At 37.0% G+C, this 27,933-nt stretch overlaps 1 protein-coding gene across 4 annotated transcripts in view; it reads left to right on the plus strand.

Moving 5' to 3' along the window:
- Nucleotides 1-22,061, plus strand: part of SMC5 (structural maintenance of chromosomes 5) — a 112,696-nt gene extending 90,635 nt beyond the window's left edge. For 2 of the 4 annotated variants that reach the window (XM_079927594.1, XM_079927597.1), the window contains 8 exons: nt 12,338-12,463; nt 14,933-14,977; nt 15,423-15,518; nt 16,008-16,112; nt 16,306-16,425; nt 18,086-18,265; nt 18,345-18,440; nt 19,598-22,061. In XM_079927594.1, coding sequence (XP_079783720.1) covers nt 12,338-12,463; nt 14,933-14,977; nt 15,423-15,518; nt 16,008-16,112; nt 16,306-16,425; nt 18,086-18,265; nt 18,345-18,440; nt 19,598-19,741 — 912 coding nt within the window. In that variant the 3' untranslated portion in view covers nt 19,742-22,061. Of the gene's footprint in view, nt 1-12,337; nt 12,464-14,932; nt 14,978-15,422; nt 15,519-16,007; nt 16,113-16,305; nt 16,426-18,085; nt 18,266-18,344; nt 18,441-19,137; nt 19,577-19,597 lie in introns of those variants that run through there. The other 2 variants (XM_079927596.1, XM_079927595.1) reach the window with 2 other exon arrangements.
- The last annotated feature ends 5,872 nt before the right edge of the window (nt 22,062-27,933 follow it).

Consider the following 27,933-nt stretch of genomic DNA (forward strand, 5'->3'; position numbering starts at 1 on the left):
CCAATAAAACTACCCTTACTTCAAATGCTAGCTGCAAGTTCAGAGGTCCCCAGGCCACCTGCACTTCTGACTAATTGGCTACAAATTCAAGAGCTCTTATGACTCCCCCAGGTTCTGTAATTAACTAGAGTGACTCACAGAACTGAAGAAAAGGCTATATTTAACAATTACAGTTTTATTATAAATGATACAAATCCCTACTAGTCAAATGAAGAGACATGTAGGGTGAGGTCTGGGAGGGTCCTGAACACAGTTTCTGTACACTTTTCTGGTGAAATCAGGATGTGTCACCCTCCTACCATCAGTGTGTTCACTAACCAAGAAGCCTCTATGGAGCTTCAGTGTTCAGGACATTTATTGGGGTTGCATTACCTAGGCATGATTGATTGGATCATTGGCCATGTGGTTGAACTCAATCTCCAGCCCTTCTCCCTGGAATTCAAGAGATTGGGAGGACAATAATAAGACTCAAAGCCCCAGCCCTCCCCTCTAGTCACATGATTTGTCTTTCTGGCGTTGCCTTCGCCCATCCTGAGTCACTCCTTAGCATAGTAAAGTCAGGTGTGATCCTAGTAGGGGCCCATGAAAAACAAAGACAGACACTCCTATCACTCAGATAATTCCTAGGGTTTTAGAGTCTTCGTCCCAAGAACCAGGGACAAACATCAGTCAAATTCTATATTTTACAACACCTGTGAACTCCAAACTATAGGTGGGTAAGATCAAATCAGCAGCAGCATCAAGACTGGTGTGGTATCAGAAAGTATGTGGTAAGAAGCAGAGGGAAGGCTCCAAGAATCCAAAAATCAAGTCACCAACAGGTACTCATCTCTAAAGAAAAGAGGCCCCATTTGGTGTGGAAAGTTCAGCAGACCAATTTGAGAGCAGCTGAAACTGGGAGGTGACCATAAGCTCAAGAAAGGTCAGGTGGCGCTGGGGTGGTGGTTTAGGCCCTGTGAGCTCTCAAATTAACCGAAACTGCTTTGCAGAACAAAGCTGCTTACTGAGGAGAACTAGAACTACAGGATAGACTAAGGAGATAGTAAGCATGTATCATGTGATTATAAGGCTGACACAGCTAAAGGCACAACAGTCTAAACATGGGAGAAGGGAGACAGTGTAAGTAAAATGGAATATATTTGCTGATTGTCCTATAGGTACTATCAGGAAATAAAAGGATACTACTTAAGATTAGATGCTTTGGGAGAGGGAAATGAGGGAGAATTTCAATATTGTTTATAGTAGGAACCAGTATCTCAAAAAAGATATTAAGGCCGTAAGGATATTGTATAAGATATTTTGCACATAAATAATCTTTCAAATAAAAATAGCTTTCCTGGGCTTCCCTGGTGGTGCAGTGGTTGAGAGTCCGCCGGCCGATGCAGGGGACGCGGGTTGATGCCCTGGGAAGATCCCACATGCTGCGGAGCGGCTGGGCCCGTGAGCCATGGCCGCTGAGCCTGCGCGCCCGGAGCCTGTGCTCCACAACTGGAGAGGCCACAGCAGTGAGAGGCCCGCGTACCGCAAAAAAAAAAAAAAAAAAAGTAGCTTTCCTTAAATGCCAACAATAGATGAAAAAGGGAGAAGGGGACAATATAAAACAGATTACATCACTGAAGATTAGATATTTAATTTATATACATATTAAGACAACACAATGGCAGAACTTAGGCCAAACATCAATCATATCATTAAATATAAATGGAGACAATTTATCTTTTTTAAAAATTTTTTGAAGTAAATTCCAATACTATGCATAATATGAGAGGCACATCTAAAAGAAAGAGATTCAAAAAGGTTTAAAATGAAAGGACAATGAGCACAAGGGATCTTTTGGGGTCAAAAAGGCTCAAAATATTAATCAAAAATATATGATAAACCTATTGATTTCATAATTGATGCTTAAAATATTAATGGTCACCTTTGGAGGATATTAGGGAACAAGCTCATGATTTTCAAAAATGGCAAAGAAAGAATCTAGCATTTATGCTGTCTTTTTTATGTGAACTATTTAGGATAAACAAATGAGATGGGGAAGTTTTTCTTTACAGAAGTATTTCAGTTAATAAATGCAGAAGGAAAAAAAAGAAAGAAAAGAAAAGATGCAAATGGAATTATAGTGTTAGAATATCACCACCTTGTAGCTGCTAATGAATCAGTGGATCACATTAGCTGCTAACATCACAAAAAGATAGCCAGATATTTATTTATGTGTATCCTGATGGAAGGACATAACACAACACCATCTATGAACTAATGTTGTGAAAAAAATCAAATTTCAACCCGATTAAACCTCTAGAACAAGGTTTCTCCATCTCAGCACTATGAATATTTTGAACTGGATAATTCTTTTTGTGGGGGGCTGTCTTTACCAGTATCCCTGGCCTCTATTTGCTAGATGCCAGTAGTACACCATTCCCTCAGCTGTGACAACCAAAAATATTTCCAGACACTGCCCTGGGGAGCAGAATTGCCCCCATTCAGAACCATTGCTCTAAAACTACCAGTTTACAGGAAATACAGGAGAGCAAAAAATATGCTAAATGACTCCACAGGAATACAGTCAGCAAAATCTAGAACGTAAGGGACTATATAGGGACAAATCATTTACTTTAGCGCTGTCCAATAGGAATATAGTGCAAGCTGTATGTCATTATAAAGTCTCTAGTGACCAAATTTTAAGAAGTAAAAAGAAATAGGTAAAATTATCTATCCATTTAATAGTATATTTAACTCAGTAAATTAAAATGTTATTTCAACATGTAATCAATACTGGAAAATTATTGAGATATTTTACAATTTTATAATAAGCCCTCAAAATACTGTAATAAATACTTACATCTGAATTTAGATGATAAATTTTCATCACAAATATTAGATTTTATAAAACTTAAGAGTTGCAAAAGTAAATTCATATACTCAGATTATTCTAAACATTTTCTGGTGGCTAAAGTGAGTATTGATTTTAAATTATTTTAAATTAAAAATTTAGTCTCTCAGAACTCTAGTCACATATGACTTGTGCCTTACTTTATTGGGCAGTGCAGTACTGTAACTAAGATAAAAAGGGGAGAGGAAATGTATAAGCTAAAAGGGACTTAAAAAACGTACTAACCAAATACTATGTGTGGACATTATTTTGATCCTGATTTGAGCAAAGCAACTACTTAAAGAAGAAGTTCTAAGAAATGGAATTTTGAATATTGACTTAATATCTGATAATATTAGAGTTTACTGACAGTATTTTTTAAGTTTGATAATGTGGTTATGGATTTTTTTATCTTTTAGAAATACATTGCCGTAATATTTACAAAGAAAATAATGTTTGGAATTGCTTCAAAATAATCCAGGGAGGGGGCCACATGGGGAGCGAGTGGGGATGGTCATGAGTTGAAAATTGTTGAAGAAGCTGGATGGTAGATACATAAAGGTTTATTATACTGTTCTCGCTCCTGTTTCATATATTTCTACATTTCCCATAATAAAAAGTAAATGTTTCCATTCTTGGCCATGATGAAACAGGGGCTCAGTTTACCCTCTTATTTTAAACCACTAAAAGATGGGACAAAGTATATGAAACAAAGATTTTCAGACATTGAATAACAGGCAGCACAGGACAGTGATTCCGTAAGAGAAGGGAAAACAGAACCAGGTGAGCTCTACAATTGCCTTAATTAGCTTATTGCCTGGAGAGTTTCCAGGCCACGATGTAGGGAAGAGGGATTTAATAGGAGAGAGCATAACAGTACAAATCCTACAGACATTAAAAGGATTTGTTCATTGAAATGAACAAATTTCTTAAAAGATACAAGCTGTCAAAGATCACTGAAGAAGGAGCTAATTAGAATAGCCCTATGTTTACTGAAGAAATCATATTTGTAGTTAAAAGTCTTCCCATAAAGAAAACTACAGGCCCAGTGGCTTCACTGTTGAATTCTACCAAGCATTTAAAATAATATCAATTCTACCTAAAGTCTAGAAAAGGTGAAAAGGAAGGGAATACTTGACACATTATATGAGGCCAGCCTTAGATATCAAAACCAGACAAAAGAAAACTACAGACCAATATCTCTCATGAACATAGATGAAGAAATTCTTAATAAAATGTTAGCAAATCAAATTCAGCAGTATATAAGAGTAGTATATCCTAACTAAATGAGTTTATCCCAGAAATACAAGGTTGATTCACTTTAAATCTTTAAATCTCTACTAGAAATGTGCAACAAGGCAAGAAAAAGAGAAGGCTTACATATTGAAAAGGGAGAAGAAACTTGCCCATTTCAGACAAGTATGATCATTTCTGTGGAAAATATTAAGGAATGTACAGAAATGCTTCTAGTTGAATTTAGCAAGGTTGCAGGATACAAGTTTCAATATGTAGAAATCAGTTGTGGTTCCGTCTGCTAGCAGTGAACAATTTGAAACTGAAATTTAAAAATACTGTGTACAATAGCATCAAAAATATTAAGTACATAGGGATGTATATATTTTGGCCAAAAAGTTCATTCGGGTTTATTTGTAAGATGCTACAAAAACCCGAACGAACTTTTTGGCCAGCCCGATATATATGACCTATACACTAAAAACTATAAAACTATAAAAGTAAACGGAATTGATTGTGTTCATGGATCAGTGATTCAAGACTTGTTAGAATGTCAGTGCTCCTCCAAATCTGTAGATTCGGTAAAATTCCTAGCAGGGTTTTTGGAAGGGTTTTAGTTTTTGGAAGTTGACAAGCTTATTCTAGAATGCAGTGGGCTTAGAAGAACTTTGAGAAAGAACAAATTGTATGACAGAAACTACCTAATTTTAAGACTTATTACAAAGCTACAGTAATGAAGACACCATTGTATTGGTGTAAAAATAGACATATGGATCAGTGGAACAGAGAATCCAGAAATAGATACACATATATACAGTCAGTTGTTTTTTGGCAAAGATACTGAGGCAATTTAATGTAGAAAGAATAGTTTAACAAATAGTGCTGGGACAATTGAATAGTCACATACAAAAAATGAACCACAACCCTTACCTCATACCATATACAAATGGATCATAGACTTAAATGTAAGAACTAAAGCTATAAAACTTCTTGAAGAAAACATAAGAGAAAATCTTAGTGACCTTAGTTTTGACAAAATAGAATAAATAGAACACTAAAAGCATGAATTATAAAGGGAAAGAAATCAGAAGTTATACTTCCTCAAAATTAAAAATTTTTCAGTAGACACTGCTAAGGCAGGCTACACACTGGGGAAATGTATTTGCAAAACATACATCTGACAGAGGACTTGTATTTAGATGAAGGGCTCTTACTATGGGCCAGATCTAGCCTAAGGTCTGTTTATGTAAAGTCCCTGCAAGCTAAGAATAGTTTTTGCATTTTTAAAAGCCTCCACCCAAAAAAAGAAGAACATGTAACAGACTGTATGTGGCCCTCAAAACCTAAAATATTTACTTAGTGGCTCTGTATAGAAAAAGTTTGCTGACCCCCGATAGATACTATAACAAGAACTCTTAACAATCATCAATATAAGCAAGACAATTCAGTCAAAAAAACAGGCCAAAGATTTAAACATAGTCTTCACTAAAGTATACAGAGAGCAAATGATCACATGAAAAGGTGCCAAACCTTATTAGTCAGTAGGGAAATGTGAATTAAAGCCATAATGAGCTATCACCACAGACCTACTAGAATGATTTAAAATTTTAAGACTGACCAAACCAAAGTGCTGGTGAGGGTGTGGAGCATCTGGCACTTGCATACATTTCTAGTAGAGATTTAAAGTGAATAACCACTTTGGAAGACCACTTGAGAGATTCTTAAATGCTAAACATATACCTGCCGTGTGAGCCAGCCATTCCTCTCCCAGTATTTACCCAAGAGAAATAAAAGTATATGTCCATGGAAGACTAGTACACAAATGTGTAGCAACTTTCTTTGTAATAGCTAAAAAATATGAAATTCTACAAAATGCAGAATGCTTAGTGACTGAAATAAATCAGTGGTTACCTGCGAAGGGTACAGTGGGATGGATTACAGATGGATACACAGTTGTTGAAGGCGATAGACATGTTCATTATTAGTGGTGATGGTTTCACTGATGTACATATTTGTCAAAATTCATCAAGTTGTACACTTTATGTATGTGCAGGTTATTTATCCATTAGTTACACTTCAGAACTGAAAAATTTAAGGAAAAAACTTATGAAGTCTTTTTTCAAGTATGAAATTTTATATACAAAAGTAAAACGAGTAATATAACATCCATGTGTCCACTGTCTCTTCTAACAGATGTAACACTTCGCCATATTTGTTGCAGGGTTTTAAGACTATTCATGTATTCAGAGTCCCCTTGTACCCTTTCCTATCTATTCTTCTGCTTTGCTAGAATATACTCCTTTCTGGCAGTGGTCTGTACATGATTCACTTTACACTTACCAGAAACAAACGTGTTGTGTAAAAGTGAACTATAGTAGTATCTTTCAGTGGAAAGAGTCTTTAGAGGCTGGGTAGCCATAGGATTGCATAGATGAATGGAAAGATTAAATCAGAGTAGAAGAAGAGCTTCATTATTCTGAAGCCAGCTTCTTCAAAATCTCTGGCTTCTTGAAAAAGCTTATGGCTAGAAGAAATGGGAAAAAACCAAGAATTTTGCTAGCAGGTAAGCATCTTAAAGTATGCAAGCACAAACACACCTAGCCAAAAGGAGCTGAAGGTCAGGTTCCATATCCTAGGGTTGTGGGTAGTTCAGTTTGAGCAAAAACCGGAGGGTTGGAAGAGGGGAAAGTTCCACCCCACCCAAAGAAAAGGGGTGGAGGAAGACAGGAAGGCAGCGGGTGTAGCAGTAGTCACTCTGAATATGTAGAAGAGATCCGGCAAAGAAACTTGGGTGGCGGGTGTGGGGGTGGGTGCTGGATGTGAAACAAGTTTCCAACGGAGAGCTCATCAGTGTTTACTTCGTGGGAGCATAAGGGAAGTCATCTGCAGATCGTGTGTTCTCTTGGTAAATAATGATAGAGCCCATGCCAAAGTTTCTTCATTGATTGAGCCTGTGAACATGGTTGTTGAGTATGGTGTTACAGAAGAGATTTCATGAAGGAATTGACCCCTTATGCAGATAGATGGAGCTTTCCGTCCGGGCACACGAGACAGTATTTGATCCTGCTGCCTGAAGTTTTGTTTTTGAATTAACTGTCAATGAGAACTTAAGAAAACTATGGGTGTCATGTTACATAAGTATCACAAAATCATGTTCACTTTGGAGTAAGCCCTCTCCCAGACTTCAGCCCCTGTTGACATGGTTAGAGATACTCTTCAGCAGCCTTAGTTCACATAGATGTACTAAGATTAGGTGCAAACTGTGACTGATCCATTTTGTTAGTAGTAGCAGAAATAGTAATATTTTGAGTTGAGCTAATTACTCTGGAGAGTAGGAAAGTACTTGTGAGGAGGTTTTGTTTTCAATCTTTGAGTCACTAATTTTTTACAAAGATGGCCACATTATACTGTCTAGAGAAATAATCTGATTAGCTGCGTGTCACTCTAGATTTTGTTACCTGGAAATAATACCCACTCAGTTTTCAGCCTCTTACCATACTCACACACACATCTTGTCAGGTTTTTCCATGCTAATCTTACTTGATACTACCCCTGGCTTTATTTTGTATTTCCTCAACATATTTTGCAGCATGGTTTCCCTTCTTTATATGTTGATCTGAAAGTTATTAAATGCTATTTATTCATAATTGTCTTACCAACCCTTTTGTAAGGTTCTTTTATTTCTTACACTATGTTTTGATAAGTTTTGTTACTGACTGATCATAGTCACCAACCACACATTTTAAACAGTCAAGAATGATGAGTAAAAGATACAGAGAATAAGTGTTTGGTAGTTCATTTTCTCTTTCATTTGCTCTTTTTCCTTCTCATGTTTGCTGTCACTTACCCATATTTGCTCTTACCTATTCTTCTGCTGTCCTACTGCATTTGAAACAAAAAGAAATCATTTCCTTCCTTCCTTCCCTCCCTCCCCTCCTCCTTTGGACACACTGCAGGTTGTACTAAGGAACCATTACTGCCACTTCAGGGTTTGTCTTTTACCCTGATCATGAAAACAAGTTCACAAAAGAAGACTGACACAAAAATTCAGTAGGGATTGTATTCGTGAAGGAACTTAGGGATAGGGATAACTAACCACCACTGAGTTTCAAACTTCCTCAAATTATTGGAAGGCAAATAGGGGAAAAAGGGTTCCAGACCCATAAAACATCTCCAGAGGTATGTCATTACCTTCTGGAATATTTTTATGACAAGTTAATAAGCTGACTGAATCCAGATATGGAGGGGACAGATGGATGTACAGGTTACTTGGTTTTTTACTTTGGGCAGCGTTCCTAACCACTCCAAGCCTACTGTCTTCAGCCATAGGTATTATGGTACCTAACTTGCAGGGCTATTTGTGATAGTAAATTCAATAATATATATCATGATGCTTAGTGTGTACCTAGCATGAAACCCATATTTCCTTAAGAAGTATAGATTTACATCAGGTTTAATATTACAAGAATTGGAAGTTGTTAAATTTATTTATCCTAATACTAAATTTAGAAATTCTGTGCTTTCATCTAATGTTCTTTCCTCTGCCTGCCTGCTTACTACTCTCCCACAAAAAACAACTTCAGAGGACTTTTTTTTCCAATTTAAATGAGATATATGTATTTGGCGGGAAAAAATCCTTTCCCAAGTAAATAGTATTATTGTCACTGTTTACTATTAGATTGATTGAAATAGAATTTGTAAGCTTGTATATTAAAACGTCAGTGAAGACCACTGATTTCTAAACTTCAAATTCGACGTTAAAATTTTAAGCTGCTTAAAGAAAAGATTAAATACTTTTCATATTTCTAAAATATATATGCAGTCCAATATGAACGAAAACTTATGGTTAACATTTGAATTTGCAATCAATTAAATTGGAATGAAGTTTGATTCTTTTCTTTATATGAAAGGAAAATTGAGGAAGAAATGTTTTTGATCTACAACCAGTTTTTAAGCATAAGTTTATGCTACCTAGAACGTAGTTTAATTCCTTTCACACCAAAATGGCTTTCATTTTGTTTCACTCTTATTTTAATAAATTAAGTAGAATATTTACTGTGTTAAGTTTATGTGCAACATATATTCAGTAAGAAATTCTGTGAACAATCTGATTTTTTCCACTAGAGGGCCCTCTTAGAGAAGGTTTTTCTTGTTTAGTGTCAAGGTATTTCTGTACAACTTTCATAACAATTGAACTTTATCAAAAGACTTTCAGAGAAAAAAAAAAAAGACTTTCAGAGAAAAGATAATACTTATTCATTTCTTTCAGGGTATGTACCTACAGAGTAATCTTTTCTAAGATGTTGGTGGGGGATATTTTGTAAGTTTGCCATTTTCTCCCCTTATGTTTTACACAGATGAACTGTTTCTGTGGCCTTTTAACTGTTAAAGGCTAGATTCTATGAAGAAATGTAAATAAGCCCTTTTCACTAGCCTGAATTTACAGTGTTATCTTATATAATTGGACTCTTTCTGCACCCCACCCCCGCAGAAAAACTCAGTAAGAATTATGGGGTGGGGGAAGAACAGGTGCTATGTGAATAGTGTCACAAACATGTATGTATAGAAACAACATTGTCTCTCTTTTTTTTTTTTTTGGCTGCATTGGGTCTTCATTGCTGCGCGCAGGCTTTTCTCTTATTGCGGCAAGCAGGGTCTACTCTTCGTTGTGGTCCATGGGCTTCTCACTGCGGTGGCTCCTCTTGTTGCGAAGCATGGGCTCTAGGCACAAGGGCTTCAGTAGTTGTGGCTCGCGGGCTTTAGAGCGCAGGCTTAGTAGATGTGGCGCATGGGCTTAGTTGCTCTGCGGCATGTGGGATCTTCCCGGACCAGGGTTCGAACCCGTGTCCCCTGCATTGGCAGGTGGATTCTTAACCACTGCACCACCAGGGAAGCCCTCTGATAAAGATTTTATCAGACATGCCACCAAACAGAGGGAAACTATTGAATGAGCTTTTGTCCTAAGCCCAGAGCCCCAGATATTCAGCTTGGGAATATTTCTTTCCCATAATGTTCTAATACTTCACTTTAGCAAGATCCAGAGGAATAGGAAGTAGGAAGAGAAGACTTGAGGAGTGTTTAGTTCTGTCTAGCTGTCCCATGTTTTGCATTTGCCTGAGTATAATAGGCTCTAGAGAGCAGAGTAAGGGTGACTGGGAGTCTTTAATTTTCTTTTATTTCTCTTGCTGTGTAGGAGCCAAGGAATCCATTTAAGGAAACTTTATATTGATACTAACTGATCAGTATAAAGGCTTGCTTGCATTTTCAGATCAGTCCAGTATATATATACTTTTACTAACTTTTGTCTTAGTTTACTTTCTTTGCTCTCAAACTTGTGTGCATAAAAATTACCTCAGGACATTATTAATAATGCAAATGTCCAAGCCTTGGCCCCAGAGGTCTTAATTGTTAGATCTGGCTTGTGGCTGGGACATCAATACTGTTTAACAAATCTTCCCTCTATCTCACCCCTGCTCTGGTACTTTTTGTGCAGACCAAAGTTTGATGGAAAGAGCAAGCTAAGACCTGTTTTCTTTTTCATTTGCTATTTCCAACTTAATTATCTCTGAACCACATATAAAAAAGGAGATAATACATTTCTTTAAGATGGTAATGAGGATTATATTAATTACCGTATAGGATGGGGGTGATAACCATGGTTGGCACACAGAAGGCATCCCATGATGCCCTTTGTTTTTTTCTTTTTAACATCTTCATTGGAGTATAATTGCTTTACAATGGTGTGTTAGTTTCCGCTTTATAACAAAGTGAATCAGCTATACATATACATATATCCCCATATCTCTTCCCTCTTGCGTCTCCCTCCCTCCCACCTTCCCTATCCCACCCCTCTAGGTGGGCACAAAGCACCGAGCTGATCTCCCTGTGCTATGCGGCTGCTTCCCACTAGCTATCTATTTTACACTTGGTAGTGTATATATGTCCATGCCACTCTCTCACGTCATCCCAGCTTGCCCTTCCCCCTCCCTGTGTCCTCAAGTCCATTCTCTACATCTGTGTCTTTATTCCTGTCCTGCCCCTAGGTTCTTCATGACCATTTTTTTTTTTTTTTAGATTCTATATATATGTGTTAGCATACGGTATTTGTTTTTCTCTTTCTGACTTATTACTTCACTCTGTATGACAGACTCTAGGTCCATCCACCTCACTACAAATAACTCAATTTTGTTTCTTTTTATGGCTGAGTAATATTCCATTGTATATATGTGCCACATCTTTATCCATTCATCCGACGATGGACACTTAGGTTGCTTCCATGTCCTCCACAATGCCTTCTTGTTACACATGAAACTTTTGCCACCTGGCTCTTGCCCACCTTGTCACTCTCATCTTTTACACGCTTACCTCTTCTCCAGCCACGTTGAATTTCTTGTTCCCTAAATAAGCAGGCCCTGGAGGCTTCCATGGCCTGTACGTTTTAAATCACCTATCCTGGGAATACCTTCTGCTGCTCCCTCTTAGTAATTTCTTATTTGTCCTTTAAGATCATTCACTTGACATAGCTTCTGTGGCCACTCTGACCTTCCTCCATCCCTTGCCCACACCACACACATACTCTCTTTGTGTAATTCCTCTTTCTTTTTTAATGTGCAAAATGGGGATAATAATACTATACAGTGCTGTGAAGCACCTAGCACATAAGCTTTCAGTAAATAGTAGCTGTTTCTTGTATGGTAATTAATGACTTTGTGTATCTTCCTTCTTATTCACCTTTCTGTATGCTCAGTGCATAATAAAATACTGACATTTGATAGGTTCTCAGTAATTATTTGGTGAAGGAACGAATGGGTCCATGAATAAATGATAGCTACCTGAAAGGTGCTTGGAAAACTATCAAACATTATTTAAAGGTTCTGCTTACATTTGAATGCTGAGTATTTGGATATGAAGCCTACATACTGTATATATCAAATTTTATTAGAGTGTAATTATACATAGCTAAATTAAACTTTCAGAAAAAGGCAGTTAAATTTAAATTTCAGAGCTCTTACAGATTCAAGAAATGCCATATTATTAATGTCCCGATATATTGTGAAGTTCAAATTTAACCTTTACAATAAAATCAGTCATGGTTTGAGATATGTTTTCAGATGATTTGCTTATCACAATCAAAATTCAATAATATATTTGATATAATGTGGTGGTTTAATAAAATAGCCCTCTGACTTAACAGTAACATACAAATTTTCAAAATATTTCTTTTTCTTGTATTAGCAACATTTCATCGAGTTGGATGAAAGTAGACAGAGATTATTGCAGAAATGCAGGGAACTTATGAAGAGAGCCAGGCAAGTATGTAACCTGGGTGCAGAGCAGACCATTCCTCAAGAATATCAGACAGTAAGTATAAAAAGTATATAACGCTACAAGCTAACATATTTCAGACAGCTATTTGTAAGCTTAAAGTGTGTTAGGCATTGTACTGGGCCATGAAAAACACGATGTGCCATAAAATATGAGATCTCCCCACCCCCCCGCCACCATTTTTAAACTGAGTATGTATGTAAAGTAATTTTGCTCAACGAATTTTCTTCACTATACTCAGACTTGGACACCAGTCAGTCTTAGTGCTTCATACTAAAGTTGTTAAAACATGGGTATTATTTTGCAAAATTATTAATGCCATAACATTCATTCTTCCAGTAAAAAGCTTTTTTCCCCAAGCACCCTTTTAAGAGGTAGGGTCAGGAGACGGGTTATAGCTTTTCATGGAAACATAGTACCAGTAATTGATATATAAGGAACAGTAAAGAGAGGTGATATTTAGACAAACGAAGGCAAAATGAAAATGTTTTCCTGGAAATGAGGGTGTTTATTTACGGTTGAGTGGGAGCTGAATCTTTATGGCTGACATCTGTTGCTAAGGAAAGGAAAAAAAGAGCCTTTCTTTCTTTACATTATGTGTATTTTATATTCTGACATATCATTCAGTTAGTAAAATGAGAAGATGCTGCCCTTTCTTCCAAGTTCTACCACTAATTAGGTAGCCCTGTGACCCAAAGCTTTATCTGACAGGTAGGAATAATACCTTGCCTACATACTTACTCTCTCAGAATAATGTCAAAGTAAAATTAGAAATAAAATTTTAAATATCTGGTATTTGTGTGGCTTTTTAAATTTCAAATGTTATCTATTTCAGTAGATAATGAAATGTCTGCTAAAGATATAAATAGAACTGGAAATAAAACTTATTTGGATTATAATTTTCATATCCTCAAAGATTGTGCTTTATGCTGTCAGACCCAGAAACTAGGGAGAATGGATCTGTTTGGATACATAATAGGAATTTAGTAGATATTTGTAAGAAAATTGAGGGGCTATTGTTTCTAAAAATAAACCTTCTCCAGAATACATTGTGTTTATAAAATAAGTAAATACTAGTACAATATCTGTACTAACTTTTTCTTCCAGAAAGTAGCATGATTCTGTCCTTGATACATGGTACTGTTTTTGAAAGAAACAAGATTAGAACATAGTTCATGTGTTCATTAAAAATGTATTGATTACCTTCTATATATCACATGCACTGAACAAAACACACATACTTTCTTCTCTCTTGAAATTTATATTCTAGTCTGGAGGGTGGGGAAGACAAATCAAAAAGCAAACAGATTATGTCGGGGATAGTAAGAGGTACTAAGAAGAAGAATAAAACGAGGTAAGGGGCTGGAGTGTCAGGGAAGGCTCCTTTGAGAAGATACTATTTTAGACGAGTCTTGAATGAAGAGAAGAAATCAGTCAAGTGAAGGTTTGAGGGAAAAGCATTCCAGGCAGAGGAAACAGCTCATACAAAGCTCCTGAGGCAGAAGTATACTTGGCCTGTTTCAGCATAGAAAGAATCTCAGTGGGGCTACAATTTATAATCCAAGCAGAAAGGGGGGCAGAAGCCAGATCCTGTAGGGCCTTATACACCATAGAAGGAATTTTGGCTCTATTTTGAGATGGAACCCACTGGAGAATTTTAAACAGAAGAGTTATAGAGGTAGGACAACTTCAGTTTGTAAAAGAGCACTCCAACTGCTGTATGGAAAATAAAGTAGGGATACCAGAATGGAAGCACAAAGACCATTTAGAAGATTATTGCTTTGGACCAGCCAAGAGATTTTTGTGGCATGGATTAGGGTGGAAGCATTAGACACAGAGCAGTTTACAGACTTGAGGTATCTTTTAATGACAGAACCAGCAGGACTTGGTAATGGATTTGAGTTGAAGGGTAAGAGAGAGAACCCCTTAATTTGTTCATTTACTGAGATGGAAAAGATTGAAGGACAAATCAGTTTGCTCAAATTGGTGGGGAAGGTGAGGAAGTTGAAGATTTGTGTTTCACCATCTTAAATTTGTCTATTAAAGAGTCAAATGAAGATACCAAGTGTTCGGCACGTGAGTTCAAATCTCAATGGACAGGTCAGATTCAGAAAAATATACTTAACAAATATCTGAAGGCCTATAGAAGTTGAACTGCTTTCCAAAAGGTTAGGGAAAAAAAGACAGGTTAAGATATTAGATTAATGCAGTGTGTTAGGATCTTTTTCAAGGTTTCAATATTCATTTTGTACATTGTAGTACATAAACTTTCGCAGGTTGTGGTGAAAAAGCAATGTACTGCTTTGCCTCGCCCCACAATAAAGTATCTCCTCTAATTTGTCTCTGTGGCATGGTCTCAGAAGATAGTACTGTGGTGAAATTCTACTGTCAAAGTAATTGGATTCTTAGGATGCTTTTGTAGTTCTTCACAAGTACAGTATAAAGTTCTAACTTCTTGCTCTCTTTCAATGCCCCACATATTCTGGACCCATTCTACCAATTCAGCAAGTACCCACCATTCCAAATGGACACAACTCCTCACCCCCCATGGTATGCAGTGCTCATTCTTTTTTCCAAGCTCCTGTCTCCCCTCTGCCTTACTTTTCCCTAGCCATTTGCTTTAAGGCCCAGAGATGGAATCTGGGCCTGAATTCTCTTACTCTCTTGTAGCTGCTGTAGCATGAACTGATACTTCCTTTCTCTGAATTCCATAACCTGTATGATATGTACTGCTTATTTTAATACTCAGCATCAATACATTGCCTTAAGGTGTTAGCCCGTGTTATTAAGTATATACGTTTTGTTTTCTTTTGAAGTATAAGCTTTTTGAAAGCAAAAAGCCGTGTTTATAATTCCTTTGATTCCTTATTGTGTGCTAGCATGCTGTTCAACACATAGTAGATACTTACTAACTCAGCAGAATATTTTTCTTTTAACTATTTGAACTATTTTCACTGTACTATCTATAATAATGGACAATTTTTTTCTTCTTTAGGCTTTCCAAGATCTTCCAAACACCTTGGATGAAATTGATGCTTTATTAACTGAAGAAAGATCAAGAGCTTCTTGCTTCACAGGACTGAATCCTACAGTATGCCTCTTTCCCTAATGCCCACTGCAGCCACCACCGTCACCACACCCTGCCCCAAACAGAAACGCACGTGCGCGCGCGCGCACACGCACACACACACACACACACAGACACACACACGCTTCCCTCCAGTACTTGCCTCCCACTCTGTACCGGAGCTCTTGGTAATAATAAGCTAGACAGCAGGAACAATGTGCTTTTAAATGCCAGATTCTGAATCTATTAGAATTTTAAATAGATTCTTCCTAAGGAACACAGTGTTCTGTGCCTTTTCTTTATAAAAAGAATACTTGGGCTAACCTGAAATACTGCAATGTCTATTTTTTCAAGGATAAAAAATGGCATTTTCAGTATGTTACAAGAACATAAATTAACTGCATACAAACAATGCAACAAAAGTGGCATTTTCAGTTAATGTTTTAATTGATGCAAAATTTTCTATAATTTTATCCTTTGGTAGATTAATCTTAAAGATTTTTTTTCTGCCAGGTTGTTGAGGAGTACACAAAAAGAGAAGAAGAAATAGAGCAATTAACTGAGGAACTAAAGATAAAGAATGTTGAACTGGATAAATATAGGGAAAACATTTCACAGGTAATTATTCCACCGTCCATTATCATATGGGAATGTAGGATAATGCAAAATGAAATGATACATTGCATTTTTTCTTAGAAGCGTATGTTCTCATGACGAGATTGATATTGATATTAAATTTGTTTTATATAAAGTTTTGTATCAATGCAAGGACACTTTTTAAATTGTGTTTTTATATTGCCTTTACTTGCAGGTAAAAGAAAGGTGGCTGAATCCTTTAAAAGAGCTGGTAGAAAAAATTAATGAAAAATTTAGCAATTTTTTTAGTTCCATGCAGTGTGCTGGTGAAATTGATCTCCATACAGAAAATGAGGTAAAATTGCATTTGAAATGTTTCCTGGCAAGTAATTTTAATTATATGCTAAAAGTACATGTAAATTGTTTATTTACTCTAAAGTTATATCTGTGAAAATTTTGCTTACAAAAAAATTGTCCTAAGGAAGGAAAAGACCATATATGGGATTCCATCAGGCTCATTTTTTTTTTTTTTTGGTGACGTTGGAGATTAGTGACTAATACCTTACAAAGTCTTTTCATATCCAGTCTAAGTAATGGTTGCTCAGGTGTGGTAAGCAAATGCATTGCTTTTTGAATTTGCTACTCGTTTGAAGAGTCATAAACAAATTGGTAAACATAACTGAAACATAGTATAGTATCAGTGGTTTCCTTTTGATCAAAAATTTGAGTTCACAAGAATAAAAATATTTAGAAATTTGGTACTAATTTCTTGAGCTACGTTCATGCATTGCAGTTGTGGATAAAATAAGATTTCCATTAAGAAATGTGTAGGGGCTTCCCTGGTGGCGCTGTGGTTGAGGGTCTGCCTGCCGATGCAGGGGACACGGGTTCGAGCCCCGGTCTGGGAGGATCCCACATGCCGCGGAGCGGCTGAGCCTGTGTGCCACAACCGCTGAGCCTGCGCATCTGGAGCCTGTGCACCGCAACAAGAGAGGTCGTGATAGCGAGAGGCTGTGCACCGCGATGAAGAGTGGCCCCAGCTTGCCACAACTAGAGAAGGCCCTCGCACAGAGACGAAGGCCCAACACAGCCATAAATTAATTAATTAATTTGAAAAAAAAAAGAAGTGTGTAAAGAGGGACTTCCCTGGTGGTCCAGTGGTTAAGACTTTGCCTTACAGTATAGGGGGTGTGGGTTCAGGCCCTGGGTCGGGGAGCTAAGATCCCACATGCCTCTCAGCCAAAAAGCCAAAACATAGAATAGAAGCAATATTGTAACAGACTCAATAAAGACTTCAAAAATGGTCCACATCAAAAAAATATACATATAAAAAAGAAATGTGTAAAGAGATGAACTAGGATGTGCTTCAAAATAATTGGGAAAGAGGAGTGGGTGGAGTTATAGATGAAACAAGATTGGTCATGTATTGATCATAGTTGAGACTAGTTGATGGTAGATACATTAAGCTTATTTTAGGGTTCTAATTTTGTAAATGTTGAAATTTTTCCCTTATAAAGCAAGGTAGCACCTTTATTTCCCCTTAGGAACTTTGCCCCATGACTCCTTTATCTGCTTAGTGTGAGACATAAGGATAGCAAACATCATTTCACTTTAAGTTTCAGTAAGATATTAGACCTGCCATGAGAATTGTCATCTACATAGTGTGGGCTTGTTAGAAGGAAGGGATGTGTTATAACATATAATTTATAATATACTTTCTATGTACCAGACACTGTGCCAAGCACTTCTAGGTTTATCTTGTTTAATCCTCAGAACCATTCTATAAAGCAGAATGGTTTAAAACCGTATTTTATAAATAAACTGAAACAGTAAAATATTAGAACCACTTACCCTCTGCAAGCTCTAGAGGTCTCCAAGGATCTATTTAGATAAAACTAATATCATGAGGTTTTAAGTTCTTTACTCTTATAATTGATTCAGTCTATTTTCAAAAAAATGTATGGAATTACCAGAGAAAACTCTCACCTTTCATCAACTTTTTAAATGTTTTATAGGAAGACTATGATAAATATGGAATTCGAATCAGAGTCAAATTTCGCAGTAGCACTCAACTACATGAATTAACTCCTCATCATCAAAGTGGAGGTGAAAGAAGCGTTTCTACCATGTTATACTTGATGGCACTTCAGGAGCTTAATAGATGTCCATTCAGAGTAGTTGATGAAATCAATCAGGTATAGCTTATTCTTTTATTGGGTTTCACTGTATCTTGTAATAGATTTAAATCTAATCATTATTATTGTCATTGTTTAGGGAATGGACCCAATCAATGAACGGAGAGTGTTTGAAATGGTTGTAAATACTGCTTGTAAAGAAAACACATCTCAGTATTTCTTTATTACACCAAAGGTAGGTAATAAGTAACCTAAAAATACTCATACTCAGAAGTCCCTCGTGGCTAAAACATGTAGCAGATTTTGGCCCAGTATGTAAATATGAGCAGGAACACTCCCAAAATAGAACTAAAAAGATTATAGTAATATTTATATTATTAAAGGGGACAAGTTCCAGTGACATACTTAATCAGAAACCTTGTTAGATGTTGTCAGAGGAAGAAACATAGGAGGCATAGTATTATGGTCTAGAACTGAGATTTCCTCCATGCTTTTGGCACTTATTCTTCCTCTAAAGAAGTTCCTCTTTTAGCACTAAAAAATGACAGGAGAATATAAACCCTAGAACGCTGGTCCTTCTCATTTCTCCAGAAAGGTCTGTTTTGGTGCTGTGCTCTACCCTTTTTTAATTCACCACTGCCACTGACTTGGCCCAGAGGCAGTCCTAAGTACCCCATGATCTTCTGTTCATATATTAACTTTGGAGAAAGAAAAAGAATTATCTTCACAGAGAATTTTCCATAAGCTAGGACCATTACAATGGGAAATTTTCTTTTGTGAGTCAATTATAAAACTGATGTACAGTAATCAAAGATGTATTTATTAATGTAATCAGATTTTTTTAACTAAAGTGTTCAATGAAAAATTTCATTGGAAATCCTATCTTAAATTCAATTTTTTATTGAATAGTATAATCTGTCTTCTTTTTCCAGCAGATACCCTGTGGAGTAGCTAGATCTGTTAATTCCCTATTTACCAAACATGTTGGCCTATAAACCAAACCTCCCTGTTACATACACTTTTCAGGCTACGAATCTATCACAGTGCCTCACCACAGAAGTTGCTTGAGAAGTGTTTTGTGGATAAAACAGTGAAAGTATCCTAGGAAAATTCTGGAGGACACACTTTTCCAGGGTCAACCTAAGAAGTTGTATGATCCCATTTGGCCTATGAATATAGAGGGCTCCCAAGGCATGTTGATGATTCCTTAGGCCGCGCTTCAGATGCGCTAATTCAAATGAAGATCACAGTCGGGCAGGGTGTGTACTGAATTGAGAACTTAAGAGTTTCATTCATATTACAAATAAAATATTTGACTACACACATGTAAGGTTGGAAAGTTGTGCTTCTTAACGGAAAGCATTATATGACGGTTTGTTTTAACACTTACAGCTCCTGCAAAATCTTCCTTATAATGAAAAGATGACGGTGTTATTTGTCTACAATGGTCCTCATATGCTAGAACCAAACAGATGGAATTTAAAGGCTTTCCAAAGGAGGCGGCGCCGTATTACATTCACTCAGCCTTCTCAATAAAAGTAAAGGGCAAGAACTTTGGGACTTTTCTGTTAAATCCTGTATATAAGTGTGGCTCAACTGAATAAAAGTTAGGAGATTCATTAAGACTAAAAGATCAGTTATTTTTGGAAACCCACTATTAGATACAAATGGGTCGATGAAAAGAGACCATAATAACTTTTCTGTGGAACATCATCTGGTAGTAAAAATTAAGTCTTCTTGAGTCCTTAGCACTCTGACCATAAGTCATTGGGTCCCCATTTTTAAAAGTATTTGCTACTCAAATCAAAGGTACAGTGGAAGGGCTTATCAATTACAAGAAGTTTAATTGACATGGTAACCCTGAGCTTTACTTGCAAAGTAGTTTTAATTACTTTTAGAGTCTAAAGATGACTCTACAGCTTAAGCCACAGTTTTTCCCAGTGTTATATTTAATTTTTAAAATTTGATATGGAAATGTCTAGTCTAATGTATAGTAATAATTTATGGCAAATCTATTCATTTCTTCCTATTAAAAAGATACCTTATCTCCACTAGGAAATGGAATTTTATGAGCCTTTAAAAAAAGTTTTATGAAACTTGATACTATATTGGTATCTCAAAGAAGGGAAAAGTATTGGGGTTCAAAAATGGTAGCAGGACTTCTTTGAAATGCCACAAGGTGGCCACTAGATGATGCAAAAAATGCAACCAAAAGAAAGATTGACAGAGAATAAAATCAAGTGCCAAGGGTTTTTAAAGAATAACCCTGTAAAATGTGGGTGAGGTTTTTTGGGTTTTGGTGGTTTTTTCCTTTTTTTAATTTAAAGTCAATTGTATTTTACATCTTAAATTTCTAAAGCATTTTCTTAATTATTTTTAGTAAGATTTTTCTTAAGATTTCATATACTGGTTTCTACAGTTTATATTTGAAATTTCTCAGTGTTAATGTAAAGAGTGAGGAAAAGTATTGATTTGTTTAAAACCATAATGTTTTTAGAATCTAAGCTTATATAGGTCCTAAAACTTAGTGTTGATCCTACCCCATTATCTTAGAAAATCTAGTTTAAACTGTTCTTTCAACGTGAAAGAATTAGATGAGAAAATCATTTGTTTATCTCTGCATTATATTAATTAACAGTGCCAAAAAAAATTCTATTCTTTTAAATATTGTAAAATAACAGACTAGATCAAGGACATATCTTTGAACAATGGACTGGATCTGTGCCGGTAATAACAGAATTATTTTTTTGACTTGGCAGCTTGACTAAGTTGAAGAATTGCAGTCAGTTTGGGTTTTGTATGTTCTTAAATAGCCACTGAAATTATTCTTGTTAGGTCAAAAAATAAACCTCTTACTTGGACATTTTCTCTTTAAAAAGCTATTTTTTTCTTCATAAAATTTTTAAAAGAGCCTTCCCCTCTTAAACTGAGTCTAATGCATATACTATGAAAATATTTTAAAATAACATTTTTACTAGTGCAAACAGCTCATGTAAACCTTGAAAACCTTGGTAACATATTAGTAAATGGATGTTGTTACCAAATGTTTTTGTTGTTTAATACTTCGTTTTCCACCAAAGTATCTTTACTAATATGTGCTTGGTGTAGTTTGTTTATTGTCTGAGTTAGTTAGTGCCAGTCATCTTATTTCTGCAAAATGATTATCAATGTGAAAAAGAAGTTTGAAGATTAGGTGTGTTTGAAAATAAAATGGTCAACTACCTTTCAGTTTACATATGCCAATAATTATTTCATACCTTGTTTATAAGCATTTCTCTCTTTCTAGTGGACAAATATTTGGTTTTTACATTGAATGTTGACCTGTGAATAGTAAGTCTAGCGCATTAGTCTCAGCCACTTGAAGCTTCACATATTTTCTGTAAAAGTTGATTTTAATTACATACAAATTGTAAAAACTTCAAGTAACAGTCTGATTTGATGAATAAAATATTTAAAACCCTAAGGTGACAAGCAAGTATTTTTAATGACAAAATCTTCATTGATTTGCATAAGGAGAGAAATTAAAAGGTTTTTAGCATTAAGTAAAAGGAAAGATTTCTTGCTGCTTTCTAACTGTCTTTTGGACATGTGCTTATTTTCTTTGGAGTATGAATCTTTAGTGTGTAAAAGAATATAATTTGAGGGAATTCCCTGGCGGTCCAGTGATTAGGACTCCACGCTTTCACTGCCGAGGGCCCGGGTTCAATCCCTGGTCGGGGAAGTAAGATCCTGCAAGCTGTGCAGTGCAGTGAAAAAAAAAAAAGTGTAATTTTGTCCTGCTATTGTGTGTGTGTGTGTGTGTGTGTGTGTGTGTGTGTGTGTGTGTGTGTGTGTGTGTGTAATTGGAAAAAAACTCTGTGGGAAATGCTACTTTGTTGGTAATAAATGCATATTTTCATATTCTTTTGGTGTATGTCATTTTAAATGAGAACTGTTTTTATATACTTTGAACCTTCGTAAGAGTCATTTTGGTTTTCAGATTTGCTGAAAAGTTTATTGAATGCCTACCATTTACAGAACAGTGTTTGGCTGTCCATGTTCAAAAGGATAGAAAATGTAGTCCCTTGTCTGCCTGCAAGGAAATTAGTCTAAATGAGTCAAGAAATAAAAGAAAAAAAGGTTTAAACCACCTAAAGAAACCAGTTATAAGGCAAGTATAAATATATTTAGGTTGAAACCTTAGATGGCCTGCAAGAGAGCCTTGAATATGTCATCTTTACTTATGTGTCTATGTAACTAGTTAAACTTCAGCCACTGTTACTCAAGAGGGGGATGGTGAATACTGGGGACAAGCAGGAGTCTCTGCCACAGACCCAAGGAGATAACTGATTACCCTATGGCCTATTGACATTGTTTTCAGAGAAAAGACTTGGTAGGTTTTCCATCACACTCATAAAAATCCAGTTGTCACAGCCTTCAAGATTTCTACAAATCTCCCCACTCTACCCTGATCTAAAATAGCATCCCTAAGCTGCTCTACTGTGCTCTTACCCTGGTTTCTCTTCATAGCATTTATCACTACTTATCATTATGTATTTTGTTCCTTGTCTGTCTTCTTCACTAGACTCTGAGTTCTCTGAAGACACAGACTTTTTTGTGTTGATTGCTACCTCCCCAGGACATAGAAAAATGCTTATCAGTACATAGTAAGCACTCAGTAACTGTAGCATGAATGAATGCCCTTTCTCACAACACTGACAGATATTTGAGCATATTTATTCCATTATTCACGTAGTCAATCCTTATTTACGTGTACCACTGGGAAAGCACTATGCTGTGTATTTTGAATAAAAAATAGAGCCTGCATATGATTCCACTATCAAGAAACTTAGTTTAGGGTGGAGATTCCGGTTCAAGATGGCGAACCCCATCTTGAAGATCTTGAACTCACCTTTTCCCACAGACACACTGAGTCTACAGCTACATATGGAAAATTCCTCTTAAAAAAAAACCTAAAGGCTGGCTGAGTGATGACTACACATCAGGCAAGCAAGAAAATCACATCGAAGAGGGCAGGAGAGGCTGGAACACAAACTCACCATAAACCCCACCCCTGGCGGGCCCCAAATTGGAAGAGAACTCACAACCTGGAGCTTCTTGATGAGAAGTGAAGGGTTGGAACCCCACATCAGGCACCCCAGCTTTTAAGACCTACACCTGAAAGACAAGCCACAATCTAATTTTGATAACCACTGGGGCTTATGTCCCAAGACCCAAACTGCAGTGATCTGAAAAATGGCTCTTAAAAGGTTGGTGTGCTCAAACTCAGCAACCCCGGGGCCCAGCTTAGAAGCAGCATATCACACCCAGACATAAAGGGAAGAAGGCTCACCTGCCTGAATTGAAGCATCAGCCTTCCTGAGGGCAGGCATCTACTTTGACGTGCACATCTGGGAGCTGGCTAGGACATTCCGGGGACAGAGACTGGCAAGTGCTATTTTCATGCTCTCCCTTTGCCATGCTCCAGAGCATAACTGTCCCTCGGGTGAGAGCTTTCACATACATCTGATGCCCTTATTTTGCTGGCCACTGCCTGGAGAACACCTCTTGATCGCCTAGCTCTGGAGGCCAGGGTAGCTTGTGTTCCTGGTCCCATAGGACTATAAGAATCAGTGTCACCAGAAAAATCCGGTGCCCCAATTTGCCCCAATTGTGGCTGCTGCCAGCAAGCACCTCTACACTGCCTGACTCTGGTAGCCGTGGGGCCTATGCCAGTGGGTCCCACAGGACAATAATCAATGGAGAAAGAGTTCTTAAATAGCTACCATCCCCAGAGAATGGCAAGAGGCAACAGACCCAGGAGTTCAGTCTGTGCAGGAGACCTATAAAAAATCATGGCTGCAGCCTGAGGGACAGGCTTCTGATTAATCACACTTCTGGGGGCTGTCAATATTTTCCAGAGGTCTGGGAGAGGGGTACTATCTTCAAGTTCTCTCATTGCCATGCTCCAGAGTGCCAGTGTCTCCCAGAGGGGAGCTTTACATATGTCTGGTACCCTGGTTTTTATATCCAGTCCTCACTTTTTGCAGCTTCTGCCCAAGAGACGGCCCTTGACTGGCTGGCTGTGATGGCCAGGGGGGCTTGCATTCCTGGGCCCCACAGGACTGTGGCTATCACAGAGACAGTTCTTGGCAGAACACTGCACACAGAGCAGACTGAAATATACCCTCACCCCAGTCTTTCTGTGAAGTTGGCCTCTTTACTTGTCCTGGAGCTTTGGCCTGAGAAGCAGACTTCAAATTTGGCACACAGCGAGTGGCCTACGAAGTTCTCAAGGGATACAGGCCATGGATGCCATCCTGGTGCTCTCCCTCTGCCTTGCTCCAGCTGGCTGGTATCTCCCAAAAAACAGCTTATACACTTGTCTGGAGCCACAGCTTTTTTGCCACCCAGGGATACCTCCAGATTTCCTGGCTCTGGGAGCCAATAGCGTTTACACTTGGAGTCCCACAGGACTCCATATATTTCCATAGTATTAAAAGCTGCTGCCTGAGGATCTGGCTTCCTATCAGCCTGAATCTAGGTAGTGAGAACCTCCCCCTGGGACATGGACAGGTCTTGGCACACCCTCAACTACTGGGAGCTATTAACAATATAATAGGTGCTTGGACAATCACAAAGGTTTGAGAGGAAACCAAAGGCTAAGGCAGGGTTGAACAACTTTCATCTGCTACACAAGGCCATTCCTTTAGGACTGAGAGAAGTGGTGGTTTTATCTACTGCACATAGGGAGTCAAGAAAACAAAGGGACAGAGGAATATGTTCCAAACAAAATTACAAGATAAGAGCTCAGGGGGAAAAAAGGCTTAATAAAATGGAGATAAGTAATTTATGTGATAAAGGGTTAAAAGTAATGATTATGAAGATGCTCAACAAACAGGGGAGTAAAATAAATGAACACAGAACTTCAACAAAGAGTTGGAAAACATAAGGTATCAAACAGAAGTCACAGAGCTGAAGAATATAATAACAACTGAAAAGTACACTAGAGGGTTCAGCAAGAGACTAAATAAAGTAGAAGAAATAATCAGCTAACCTGAAGACAAGGCAGTGGAATTCTCCCTATCAGAGCAGCATGAGGGGAAAAAAATGAAAAAGATAGTTTAAGGACTTAGGAAACCATCAAATAGGGTAACATTCACATTATAGGGCTCCCAGAAGGAGAAGAGAGAAAGGGGCAGAAAAACTGTTTGAGGAAACAATAGCTGAAAAGTTCCCTAAATTGAGGAAGAAAACAGCAATCAGATACAAGAAGGCTAGAGAGTTCCAAATAAGAGGAACCCAAAGAGATCCACACCAAGACACATTTTCTTAAAATGTCAAAGCTTAAAGATAAGGAGAGAGTCTTAAAAGCAGTAAGAGAAAGCCAACTGGCTACATACAAGAGAATCCTCATAAGATTATCAGCAGATTTTACAGCAGAAATTTTGTAGGCCAGAAGGGAATGGCACTCTTTCACAGTGCTGAAAGAAAAGAAAAAAAAAAAAAACTTCCAACAAAGAATACTCTACCTGACAGTGTTATCATTCAGAATTAAAGGAGAGATAAAGAGTTTTCCAGAGAAGCAAAAACTAAAGGAGTGTATCACCACTAAACTGGTCTTATAAAAATGTTAGTGGGACTTCTTTAAGCTGAAAAGAAACTGTATTAATTAGTAACAAGAAAATATATGAAAGAATGAATCTCACTGGAAAGATAAATACAGAAAAGGGTTAATCAATTTTAAAGCTAGTATGAAGGTTAAAAGACAAAAGTAAAAATAACTGATTACAATAATTAAGTAACACAAGATAAAAAATATAAATGTAATATCAAAAACATAGAAGTTCGTTGGTTGGAATAGAGTAAAAATGTAGAGCTTTAAAATGAGATCAGTCTTAAACTGTTATTGACTTAAGACTCCTACAGATATAAGTTGTTATATGTAAGCCTCATGGTAACACAAGGCAAAATTTTGTAGTAGATATATAAAAGATAAAGGAATTTAAGTCTACCAGTAAAGAAAGTCATCAAACCACAAAGGAGGAGAGGAAGAGAAGATGAGAACAGAGAGGAACTACAGAACAACCAGAAAACAATGAACAGGTGGCCATAAGTTCCTACTTATCAATAATTACTTTAAGTGTAAATGAACTAAATTCTCCAATCAAAGACATGGAGTGGACGAATTGATTAAGAAAAACAAGACCCATCTATATACTGTCTACAAGAGACTCACTTCAGATTTATAGACACACACAGACTGAAAATGAATCAGTGGAAAAAGATATTCCATGCAAATGAAAACAACAACAAAAGCAGGGGTAGCTATACTTATATCAGGCAAAATAGACTTTAAAACAAAGAATATTATGAGAGACAAAGAAGGGCATTCCAAAATGATAAAGAGGTCAATCCAACTAGGGGACATAATATTTGTACACCCAACATAGTAGCACCTAAATGTAAAAAGCATATATTAAAGACCTAAAGGGAGAAATAGACAACAATACAATAATGGTAGGAGGCTTTAATACCCTACTTATGTCAATGGATAGATCATCTAGGCAGAAAATCAATGAAGAAACCACAGCCTTAAATGACAAATTAGATCAGGTGAACTTAACAGATATATACAGAACATTCCATCCCAAAGCAGCACTATATACATTCTTCTCAAGTACACATGGAACATTCTCCAGGATAAATCATATGTTAGGCCACTAAACAAGTCTTAATAAATTTAGGAGAAGTCATATCAAGCATCTCTTCTGACCACAGCAGTATAAAACTAGAAATCAGTTACACAAAGAAAACTGGAAAATGCAAAAATATGTAGAGATTAAACAAGATACTACTGAACAATCAATGGGTCAAAGAAGTCAAAAGAAAAAAAATACCTTGAGGGACTTTCCTGGTGGCACAGTGGTTAAGAATCTGCCTGCCAATGAAGGGGACATTGGTTCGATCCCTGGTCCAGGAAGATCTCACATGCCGTGGAGCAACTAAGCTTATGTGCCACAACTACTGAAGCCCATGCACTCTAGAGCCCATGTGCTGCAACTATTGAGTGCACGTGCTGCAACTACTGAAGCCTGCACGCTCCAGGGCCCGTGTGCCACAACTACTGAGCCCGTGTGCTGCAACTACTGAAGCTCGTGCACCTAAAGCCTGTGATCTGCAACAAAAGAAGCCACTGCAATGAGAAGCCCGTGAACCACAATGAAGAGTAGCTCCTACGTGGCACAACTAGAGAAAGCCTGCGTGCAGCAATGAAGACCCAATGCAGCCAAAAATAAAGATAAAAATTGAAAAAATTTTAAAAAATACATTGAGACCAAAAAAAAGAGAAAGAAACAGAACATACCAAAATTTATGGGTTGCAGCAAAAGCAGTTAAAGGGGGAAGTTCATAGCTATAAATGCATACCTCACACAACAAGAAAAGTCTCAAACAACCTAACTATATACCTCAAGGAACTAGAAAAAGCAGAACAAACAAAGACCAAAGTTAGTAAAAGGAAATAACAAAGATCAGAGCAAAAATAAATGAAATAGAGACTAAAAAGACAATAAAAAAGATCAAGGAAACTAAGGGCTGCTTTTTGGAAAGATAAACAAAATTGACAAAACTTTAGCTAGACACACCAAGAGAAAAAAGAGGACTCAAATAAAATCAGAAATGAAAGTGGTATCAATTATAAAATATAATCAATTATAATTGATACCACTGAAATACAAAAGATTAGA

Source organism: Stenella coeruleoalba, assembly GCF_951394435.1.
Source record: "Stenella coeruleoalba genome assembly, chromosome: 7".
NCBI classification, from domain to species: Eukaryota; Metazoa; Chordata; class Mammalia; order Artiodactyla; family Delphinidae; genus Stenella; species Stenella coeruleoalba.